The 12239-nt window shown below is 41.0% G+C and overlaps 1 protein-coding gene across 2 annotated transcripts in view; it reads left to right on the plus strand.

The window, feature by feature from the left end:
* Positions 1 to 12239, plus strand: part of pcdh1a (protocadherin 1a) — a 174142-nt gene that overhangs the window by 142706 nt on the left and 19197 nt on the right. For both annotated transcript variants that reach the window (XM_082547972.1, XM_082547971.1), the window contains one exon: positions 2539 to 2758. In XM_082547972.1, the coding sequence (XP_082404098.1) occupies positions 2539 to 2758 (220 nt within the window). The remainder of the gene's footprint in view (positions 1 to 2538; positions 2759 to 12239) is intronic.

Raw genomic sequence — 12239 nt, forward strand, 5'->3', positions numbered from 1 at the left:
GACTACATTATTATGAACAAGGCCATTTTAGCAAAATCTAAATAGGGTTATGAATTCTAGATGTCATCATAAATGTCCCGTCTCTCATTCTCAGCCCTGTAGCTTCTTACTCCTACAACAATGCCCAAACAATCGTACTCTCCCGCCTCCAGTCTCCCAGAATCTAATCCTTCTGCTTGTCCCCTCTAGCCAAAGCGCCGCCCGTGTCTGCCTGACCAACTCCCCACTCCTGCTCAGCCTCCCCTTCCATCCTTCCGTCTTGCCGCATCCCTGCAGCCCCCAAGGCCTGGCAAAGGATTTTTGTTCTGACTAAAAGGGGAATCTATTTCCCATCTCTGCAGTCTTTGCTGGTTATCATACTCAGGAGTGATGCCTTGAGGAGACGTGTAAGCAAGAATAAGCAAGAATCCATATTTGAACAACTAAACGCCCCCTCACTTTAAACATATAAGGAGCCGAAGAGATGACCAATCGGATTTTAAGAATGCACCACTGGAATATATAGTTTGTCTAGTCATGTTTGTAAAATACCATAGAAGTGAAAATCCTTAGCAGCCAGGGTGATGGAGGAGTCTCTATTTTGAATTTGTGTGTGTTTGTCATGTGTGGGATCTTTCCACGATTCATACTAGTAATATTTTCAGAACTGAATTAGATCAGCTGAAGTTTGAGTGGTATAATAAACAGCGTGTTCTTGCTTTGTATGTTTAATTTCAAATGAAGCTTAAAAATATTTTATGTGTCTATGTACAATCAAAGAGCACATTTAATAGAACCCAAACACCCCCTAACTCCACCCCCACCCTCCCAGCACCTTTTCTTCATTTGTTTACACTATATCTGAAACAAAAAAGACATAGAAGTCTTTTTTATGTTTCTTATGTATATAATAATATACATAAATCTATAGAATCCAAGATGAGACTATAATTTATTGATGTAGTGTTGTTGTAGCTTTCTTGAGAGGGAAAAAGAGAAAAAATAACTACGAGGCACCAGCGAACTCACATAGTCATTATTCAGATAAAAGTCGAGATGCATCAGTGCACTGAGAAAAAACAGTATGATGGGTTGGGATGATGGAGAGATGAACAGGTTTCTGGAAACATTTTGGAGCCCGCTAACATGCTGTTGATAGCACTTACCTAAGCCCTAAAAGCATTTCTCAATATCTGGTGTGTGTATGTACTAAAAGCTGATGGTTCGAATGATTTCTAGCATGGATTTGTTTGCCAGAAAAGTGGTTGAACGGTAGAAAGCGCAGACCCGTGGTATTGATCGGGGCTGACTCGTGCAGCACTGGCAGGCCTGTTCTGCTGTATCAGTGCTTTCCTGACTTTTACGAGAGGTGCTCATGTGTGGGGGTGGGGGACGATTGCATGTGCACTGCAAGGAGTCATCTTTCTGTTGTGGATCGGCGGGTAGGTAGCCATTAGTAAACTGATCTTTGGAAGAGGAAATTTAATGGTCTCCTAACTCTATTTACAAGCCATTCAATTTGATAAAGGGTGTGATCTCAAATGATTTATCATTTGTTGCTCTGCTCCTCTTCAAGCTATCAGTATTTTCATTCATTCATTTACTTTTTACAATCTTTCATCAAATCTTATCAGCATAAACCACTGAAAGCAAATTTAATGAAATATTCTAATGCTGGCAAATTGATGTGTGTCACAAACTTTATTTGCAGTGCCCTTTTTGTTGTTAGCCTTATTTAGATCTTCTTTGGATTCCTTTTTAGTTAGATTGTGGAAATATTGTCTAGCTTTCCACTCAGTTAAACATCAAAAGCTGGGGAAAGAGAAATATTAAAATATGGAGATAGAAAGTAGCTCACTGGGGCTACTGATTAGTGTACCAATCATTGTCATCAGAATTCATTTGGCAGTGGCAGATTTAGAAAATGAAACTTTTGTCTGACTAATAATGACAGTGACAGCAATAATCGTACATATCGCGGTTACAATTTCTATGACACCATGAGACGTTTGTTTAAAATGTTTACTTTCATGTCCATGGATATCAAGGAAAATCAAACTTTGACAGTTTGCACTACAAGGATGCAAAAACGAAAGAGAATTGGCACTTATTTGTTGCAAACTAATTTCAATCACTTTCCATAAACAGTCAGAATATTTAAATGCATGCCCCCCATTCACACTTTGATGCCTCTATTAATCTACTGTAGAATATATTGGAATGTTGTGGTAGTTAATTCATTTCTGTTCCTTGTTATTGAAGTCCATCTTCACTCCTTTCATATAATTCTGACCTATTCAATCTTCAGAATAATAATAGACCAAAAAACGATTTAATATTTAAAGGTCTTTAATATTTAATACTATTTTCTGACTTTTTATTAGTGAACTTTATATGGCCAGCACAATCTACAGAATAATTCTAAATGGATGTGTTTTGAGCTGTGAATGTAACTGTGCAGACCAAAAAGGAAACAAAAAGAAAAAAAGGGTTATAGGGGGTTAAAAAAAAAGTGTCTTTATACTGAACAAATTCATTTGTTTTCTCTCTGTGTTTTAGCATCCCCATCGGCGAGTGACCTTTTCCACCACCAACCCTGTGCAGGACCTGCAGGATGCCTCTCAGCACAGCTACTATGACAGCGGCCTGGAGGAATCTGAGACTCCAAGCAGCAAGTCATCGTCTGGTCCTCGCATTGGACCCCTGACCCTGCCTGAGGACCACTATGAGAGAACCACTCCAGATGGCAGTATTGGAGAGACTGAACACCCAGAAAATGGTACACTGACAAGCCTCTTTATTCTGGCATATTCTTTATGAATATGCATTTGAATGTTGATGGCTCTAACGGGCTTTGGTTGAGACATGCATTATGTAGAAGGTTTGTTTGTGCTCCCTGGCCATTTCAGCCCAAAAATGTTGTGGCACGCTTGACGTTGACTTGCTGTGGTTGTTGATGACTGTGTGGAAATGTTATTGGTTTTTGAGCAGATCTGTGCTGCGTGGGTGCGTGTGTATGTGTGTGTGGGGAGTGTACCAAGGCTGGAGTAAGCAGTGTCTCCATCCCCCTCATCAGCAGGTCCTCTGTCAGACATCCTTAATGACCCTCTCTCACAAGTGTGCTAATTAAAAAGCCCAACTAATGAAGCATTTGCCCTCTAAATAAATCTGAACCTTGACATCTGTGCAGACTACACTATGTTTACTCATAGCAGTTCCTTGCTCCTAGTCGGACACGAGTTACACAGCAGCTAAGGCGTGCAGGTGCCATAATTTCTTGGTTTAATAATCAATCCACCAGCAGAACACTGACGGCCTCACTATTAGGTTTATATTGCAAAGAACACCCCCCAAAACAAACAAACAAACAAAAAGACTTATAGCTAAGGCCATAGCTGCAAATCTGTGAGCAGTGCATCAAAATAACAATTTTGCTGCCTTACGCTGCCAAACACAATCCATTACATGTCTATGATAAGTGATACATATGGTGCATTTCCAATTATTGTAGCATTTTGTGTTGCAGTGCTGCCCGGTCTTACACTTGTAAATTCTGATATTTCACTTCTGACCTACAACACCTCGCCCTCCTGCTTGCATTTCTAGAATGTTAACTTTCTTCATTAATGTGGTCTTATCTCAAAAGCAGTGAGGGCTCAGCTCTGTTAGCATATAGATTTTAAAGGTAGACCTTTGACTGCCCCATAAAAGACAAATGCATCATTGAGGACTTGATGAATTGCTGATCAACACTGACAGTTAAGGTGTCACACTGTGGGTGAAACAGACCCAGATGCATCTTTTGTCAGTGCAAGTATACATCACGGTTGGAAAAAGATTAAGTGATGAGAGGGGGGAAAAAAAGGAAGACTATTTCAGTCTCAAGCATTCCCAAGTTACAAAACATTGCAGGATCAAAGGCTAAAATGTGTCACTGTCACCTGAAAGCAGCAGATGATAAAGTTCCATTTTTAGTAAAGCGTCTTGCATTGTGATGCATTGCCTCTTCTTGTGCTGGGTCACATTAGTTAGTTTATTCATCTCTGCTGCAAATGTTGGTGTCAATTAGTGACATTGGAATTCAAGACTGGAGTAGTGGTTGTGCAAAAAAGGACAAGTCTCCCAAATGTTGCACTTCCTTCTGCCTCTACACAGGTCTAAGTTTACTAAACATCAGATTAAGTCAGCCCATATACAGTCTCGCTCTTGCGGGTTCAGGAGTCAGCAGTCAACTAACACATTTCTATCTTGCCCACATAATTATGTTATGGGATATGTATGATTTCTTTTTTAGATTGTTGTGGCTTTGTTGCATTTTTGCCATCTGGAAAACACATGTTTTTGTGATGTTGCCTTTGTTCTCAGCAGCAAGGGAGCAAGATGGCAAGTGAAGACAGAGCAGTTAAAGAATGGAAAGGTGGCACAGGATGGGGACAACGTTAGATTGTGACAGGGTGTAGGGAATCTCTGACAAGGATGCAAAGCCCACAGGATGAACACATAGGACAGGGAGATGCGAAGATGAACTGCTAACCAAGGAAAGACCTAATTAAAATGTGATTTCCACTCCAGGGAGATAACAGGGAGCCTACATAAAATGAAAGATTAGACAGAAAAATCAAATGAGACAGAGGAATTCCTCCCAAGCTTCACCTGAATAGTGACATGAAGTCTTTTTTAAGCATTTTGAGTGACAGGCTGTACTGGTACAGAGCTTTATTCATTGCAGTAAAGATGACTGACAGGCAAAAAATGGGGAGGCGAGGACAATGTGTCACTCCATTTAAGTTGGATAAAACGCAATATATGAACCCCAGACTGTCAGCCTTTGCATCACCGGGCTTGGAAAATATCGACATGGATGTGTGTTTTATTATACAAGTTGAACTCTGACACTGGCGAATCTACATTTTTACAAACTTTGTAGTTCAGTAGTCCATTTCAGTTTGGGAATTCAGTGAAATTCTGATTGTAGTCAGGTTTTTCATTCCTATAATAAACTGGAAATACAGAATCACTTTTATTACTAATAAAATTACACATAGAAAAATTACTATTATGCTTGTCGCTATTAATTTTAACACTGCTATTAAAGCTGTAAATAATTTATGAGGTAAGTATATTAGCTTTTCGGTTTATCTATAATTAGTGGTACTTTTTTATTGATTGATTGATTGATTAAATGCTTGCGAGTTAACCAAGACTTGTTGCTTTTAGGCTGATTTTTTAATTCCCTTATCACTAAAACATAATTTAATATGGTGCTGAAATAAAATAATAATAATGTAGGTGCCTGCAGCTTGAATGGAAGAGTAGAAAGACATTGTGGTGGTGTACAGCTGTGCTTTATCAAAAAGGATAGCATTTTAGATCATCTCTAATATTACTGCTGATTTGCACTACTGTTCCCTGGTGGGACCACAGACCCCAATACTGCTGTGCTCTTGTGCTGGAGGTCTCAGTTTACTGTAGATGTCCTAGGGCTACCCAACACCATGTTGTCAGGTGCCCTGTCATTCAGCCAGGCTTCCCTGGTCATCACTGCTAGTGCTTATGCAGATGTGCAAATTCTTCATGCTCTCAGACACTTTTTAGGCAAACTCCTGGAAGAATCTTAGGTGAGGTACATTGAATTTTTGAATGCCCATCTCCTCCAAAGTTTGTATTTGTCTTTTCATTCATCTATGAGTAAACATATGGCGATCAAGCTGTTGACTGAATTGTATGTGCTTCAAAACTTATACAGTTAGGACTATATACACTGGATGACCAAATTATGCACTCACGACTGTTTACGACAATATATTTCAGCATTTAAATGCCATGTCAATTTTACACGGTACCTCATGGATGCAGATGGACACGCGAATAACAGCATGGTTGGTGAGGGTGAGACGGAACAGGAAACGGACAAGACAAGGCAAATCGAGGAGCTCGTTCCTAAATGAAGTTCTACCTCTGTAGCATGGATGTGGTTTGACTGTGAAAATCTGATACAAACCAGAAAACTGTATTCTGCCAGTCATGACAACAGGCTCAAACACCACGAACCTCTTCTACCACCTACACAAGAACTATTAGACAGAGAGTATGGACAGAGTTTTACAAATGACAAGCACAAAAGAGTGCTTATATAAAAATCATTTATGTTGGGCTTGTAATCATTTTTTTCACACCCTTCTATTGTGTTGGCACCCAACTAATGATCTCTAAACCAATCCTGCTAGTTTCTATGTATATTCCCATGCTGCAGTCCCAAATTTGTTCCCTAAAATAAATCATTTACCTTTGACTGACAATTTCCATCATCTTAAACAGAATTTTAACACATTCCCTCTGACAGAAGCACAATATCATCTGCATATGGCAAAATGGCAAGAATTAAATTGTCAAATGTGTACTTACAGTTTCTTACTTTCAAGAGCCTAATCTGGTTAACAGCAATGGGAGTAGTGCTGGGTGATATGAAGATATATATCGTGTGGGCGATAGAAAAGTGTCTATCGTGCCATTTGTCTTCTATTGTTTCGAACCTAATTTTATAAATGATTACATAAAAAATATCATTAAATAGCTTGTGGCAAATATATTAGTGTTGTATTCTCACTATACATACTCTTAACTTTAGCAAGAGAAAATAAATTATGAAAAATGATATTTTTCGGAAAGAAACTCCATCTTGTGGTTTTGTGACATGATGCTGCTTTATGTGCACCCGGATTTGCGACATGCTTTACGGTAACTCAAAACCATGGATGTGCGACAGTTTGCATTTTCATGCCCGGACATGCAACAGGCAGAGACAGCTACACAGGCAGCCCAAGAAAAAGCACTTTTACCGAAAAGAGGGGGTACGTCTATGATTTGGTTACATTTTGGGTTCAACAGCACCAACATGGAGCAGAAGACGCCCATTTGCAAGCTATGCTATAAAACTATTCCTGCACTCAATGGCAACACAACAAATCTATCACCTATAGAAGGTCCACAAAAAAGAACACTCAAGAATCTATTAATCTAGTGCTGGGCCAAAGTAGAGAAGGATGTTTGCAGTGTCGTGCATTATGCCTTGATGATTGACCTATGGACAAGCAGAGATATGCATCCCTACATGAGCGTAACCATCCATTTCATTAACAAAGACTGGACCCTCCCCGCTCGCTGTTTACAGACCGCGTACTTTCCAGATGACTGCAGGTCAGGTGGTATATCGTGATATATATCGTTATCGTGATATAAATAATTATAATAATAATAATAAAACTTTATTTATAAAGCACACTTAAAAGCAAGGGTATGCCAAGGTGCTTAACAAGTAACATCGAAAATAAAAGGAAGATAATATGAAAAGGACCAAAGCAGATCCCATAATTCATATCATGATAAATATTCTTTCCATATCGCCCAGCACTAAATGGGAGTACTGAGTAATCAGTTTGTACATGGGGAACATAACAGCTGCATAGCCATGTAATACTTAAGAAGAAAAAAAAATCTAAAAGAGGTGTCTGTGTAAATACAATCAAAAGCCTTTTGAAAGTTAAAATGAACAAAAGAAAAAAAATTTCCCTGTCTGCTAAGATTCTTGCAGACTAAAGTAATATGACCTTGGTTTACTGGGCTGAGTAGCTCAAAGGAAAGTGTGTATGTAGTCTGTAACAGCTTCGCTCAAGTGGGCATAAACATATTCCGTTATGATTCTTGGCTTTGGTATTAAGAGTTCATTCAAAGTAGAGTAATAAAAAATTCCGCTATATGACATCTATGCTGTCTGATCTGCAGAAATTAATTTCTGGAGTTCCTCCCCCCCCCCATGCCTTAGCAGCTGCTCCCTCCTCCCACTTTTTCTTATTCTTATCTCCCGGCTGTGTTAGAGTGCACTCCATTTCAGTTTACCCATGTGCATTTTCCACTCTTACGTTCACAGTGTAGCATGCACATTGCTCAACTGTTAATCTAATCAGAAATGAGCACATGCATCCAATGTCCATTGGATGCATGTGCTCATGTGGGGGGCATGGGTGGGTGCGCATGTGCACCTGAATACAGTACATGGATGTATTTGTTTGCAGTGGCGGGTGTTGCATCGTGCTCTAAATCTCTAAATCATTTTGATTACAGTGCTATTTTACTTTAATAGACTCTCATCATAATCACTGAGCTCTGTAATTCCATTTAAATTGATTGCTTCAGACAGCATGAAAACTGCTTATCTTGTATGTCTGGTTGCTGTCAAGATGCATGATTTGTCATCCACAGTGAAATCACAGATAGACTGACGACTGGTCTCTGTTTGTCCCATCTGTCCATCCACTCTATATCAGACATTACTGATTAGATTTTGATTAGTGGTAATGTCAGAGTGATTTACAGTATTTATTACTGATTGGCTCAAAAAGAAAATGCATCGTTTTGGGGATTTGATAAATAAACAGACATCAGTATCAAAAAACTCTCAGTTATACGAGATAGCATCAGGCATCTTTAATCATCTTTAATCCTGAGTTCACTTGATTTAATTTAAAGTGTTTTTTCTTCAGTTGCTTTCAATCACTTATACTATAAGGAGAAAAAACATGAATGACTGGAGTTTTTGTTCATTTTTGCCAACATTAGCTTAAGCAAAACAAATATATTGTGTTTCAGCTGGAGTCACATAATACAACCTATAAAAAAGGCTCACCTATCCCAGACCTCTGAGTAATAAGTCCCAGGACCTACGATAAGCCCTCCTCTCTTTTTGGGACACTGGTTTGACCATCAGTCCCACCTTGTTCACTCCAGCCTAGACAATAATCACTCTTCCAGGGATCAGTGGATGGGGATCTTGGCTGTGATATGAGGGCTAGCACAGACATAGGTAGATTGCAGACAGGTACTTACATGCGCACCCCCCCCCACACACACACACACACAAACCCAATTGACCACAGATGGAGGAATTTTGATGTGGCCGCTTGCCCAGCATGAGGTCTCCCCGTGTCTTCCTCTGTGCGGACTCACTGCCATATGGGCTATTGAGAAGGTTGAGATAAAATGGGAAAAATGGCATTTGCATGATAATAAGGTTCTTTAGAAATGCTGTCTGATTTTCCCTGCCTTAGATCTCACAGATAATGCATGAAGCGTCATATATTTGTTCCGTTTGAACTGTTGTCATGGGGCTTTCCTTTGCTTTCCTCTGCTTGCCATATCAGTATCACACAGGCAGCACTACTGTTTTTGCTAGTCTTCACTCAGGACATTGAAACACACACACACACACACACACACACACACACACACACATATAAATGTTAGGGGTCGATATTGAACCGTTCGATACAGTACTTTCGGTTCGGTACGCATATGTATCAAACAATACAAAATTTTTAATTTATTTTATCAACTTTCCTTCTGACGATGCTGTCTGTGTTGAGCGCTCAGTGGATCAGCGCTCGACAGTGCAGCCTAGGTGGAGTAGTCGAACGCAGATTCACTGAGCACAGGGCAAGCTAGCGAGACAGAAGTTAAGCTCTCCTTGCAACATGGCAAATTGAACCTCCCCCACCCTAATTCAGATCTGGCGTTTGGAACTATTTTGGTTTTCATGTGAAGCATGATCCTGAAGGTAAGCGCATCATGGACAAAAGTAAAACAGTATGTCAGATGTGCCACGCAATGCTCAATTACATTGGTGGGAACTAGTGGTTAGCGCAGTTAGCTCGTTAACGTGTTGGCCATCCAGTCCCACGCATGGGGTGATCCGCGGTAACTCGTTAACGGAGATTTGCCGTGTTGTGGCGTTAACGTCATTTCTCGGCTTGAGTGAACGCTGGCGCGTCTGGCTGCCGCTACTCACCGGTTCATTTTTCGATTATTTGGATTTATTTGGATTAATTGGATTATTTGGATTCAGATTTGAATGAACAGGGACATTCACACTCAGGACCAGATCGATCTCTGCCAGGGATTGAATTGCAACGCTTGTCCTCAACTTCTGTTATTTCAGCTGAATGTGTTCTCACGTCTTCTTCTCAGTGAGCAGCACTAGCTTAACTGTTTGAGCTATTTTAGCCTACCTGTTCGTTGCTCCGGCCGGCTCGACTCCTTTTCCTCCACACAATCGAAGATGCGGACCAAGATGTTCCTGAGCTGGTCGGCACTATTTTGGATTCTCCTGACGCTCGTCTACCATCCTACAGCTGGACTGTTCCGCTATATCCTGCGCCTTCGCGGGCAGCTATCGCTCCTGTCGCCGGCGGAGCTCCACTACCACCCGGGCATCACTTTCCAGCCTCGCCGGAGATACATCCATCGCGGGTCCCGCAGGATTTTCCATAACTCCAATGGAACTAAATCGTTCTGGTCTGCTACTCGCCGCCCTCGCAGGAACCCTGATCGGGCTGTCAACCATCGATCTCTAGCCCACCTGCCTAGGGCGCCCACCGCGATTAGCAAAAAAGAAGATACTCCACTCAACTTCGGTCTTCTAAACATTCATTCATTGACAAGTAAGGCACCTCTCATCCAAGACCTCCTATCTGACCGTAAGTTTGACTTTTTCTGCTTAACTGAAACCTGGCAACAACCTGATGACTTTTCTCAGCTAAACGAATCTGCTCCTCTGGGGTTTGTTTACTTTTCTAAACCCCGCTGCTCAGGTCGTGGGGGTGGTCTCGCGATCCTTTTTCGCCAGCACTTGAAAGTCCTGCCAGTTAATGTTGATACCTTTAGTTCTCTAGAGGTCCTTGCATGTGAGCTGACTGGACCCATTCCCACTATCATAGCTACTGTATACCGCCCCCCCAAACCTAACCCTGTCTTCCTCAGTGACTTTGCTAATCTACTAACCCATCTTTCATCTCTATCCCCAAATGTGATCTTGGTGGGAGATTTCAACATTCACATGGACAATAATGACCTTCTGCTCACCAGAGACTTTTCCTCCTGTCTCGAAGGCTCTGAAGTTAAACAATTTATCGACTTTCCCACTCACTCTAAAGGACACACCCTGGACTTGGTCTGCTGTTCTGGTCTTACTCCCTCGAATCTTTCTGCTACTGAAATCCCCATAACTGACCACTTCCTCCTTTCATTTAACCTCACTCTCTGCTGCTCTTCTACCAAGCCAACCCGTCTCATCTCGTTCCGCAACATCAAGAACATTGATATGGACATTCTCACTACCAGTTTGGACAATGTTCAGATTCTGGACTTCTATTCTACTCCTGATGATTTGTTGTTATATTATAATAATTGTCTACGCACTGTCCTTGATTCTCTGGCTCCTGTAAAAACCAACTCTGTTTCCTTCGCTCGCTCTGCTCCCTGGTTTACCTCTGACCTCCGAGCTCTGAAGGCCAAAGCTCGGCAGCTAGAGCATAAATATAAGAAATCTGGTTTAACTGTTGATTCAGAAATCTATAAATACCACGTACTTCAGTATAAAGACTCCATTAACAAGGCCAAACAAAGCTTCTACTCTGGTATTATCAGTTCTTATGAGGGTAATGCAAGGACTCTGTTTTCAGTTTTCAACAAGCTAATTCAACCCCCCAACGCTTTACCACCGAACTTCTATTCCTCTGAAACATGCAACTCCTTGATGCTGTTCTGGACTACGAAAATCAATAACATCCACCAGCAACTCAGATCAAATGTTGTGTCTACGCCCTCTCCAGAACCTCTTCTCCTTTTTGAGCCGTTTTCCACTTTTCATCTTCTTGATTTATCTGATATTTCCTAGTTAATATGTAAATCAAAGCCTTTACTCCCACTCATTTCTGCTATCTTTCACTCTTCTCTCACCACCAGTATCGTTCCCTCCTTATTGAAGACTGCTCTAGTCACTCCTATACTGAAAAAACCTTCCTTAGATCCTAACAACTTTAACAACCTTCGTCCGATTTCCAATCTACCCTTCATTTCTAAGATACTCGAAAAAGTGGTTGCAGCTCAACTTCGTTTACACCTGGTTAATAATAACATCTACGAGAGATTTCAATCTGGTTTTCGCTCATGTCACAGTACCGAAACTGCTCTACTTAAAGTCACTAACGATCTTCTAATCGGAGCTGACTCTGGTCTTCTCACCATTCTCGTCCTTTTAGATCTGAGCTCAGCCTTTGACACCATTTCTCACTCTGTCCTTCTAAGCAGACTTTCCTCTCTCGGCATCTCTGACAAACCCCTCGTCTGGTTTCAATCATATCTCCTCGACCGCTCCCAGTTTATTCAACTAAGATCATTCCGCTCTCGTCTATTCCCCGTCACCTCTG

The sequence above is a fragment of the Aulonocara stuartgranti genome (assembly GCF_965226115.1).
Source record: "Aulonocara stuartgranti genome assembly, chromosome: 10".
NCBI lineage: Eukaryota > Metazoa > Chordata > Actinopteri > Cichliformes > Cichlidae > Aulonocara > Aulonocara stuartgranti.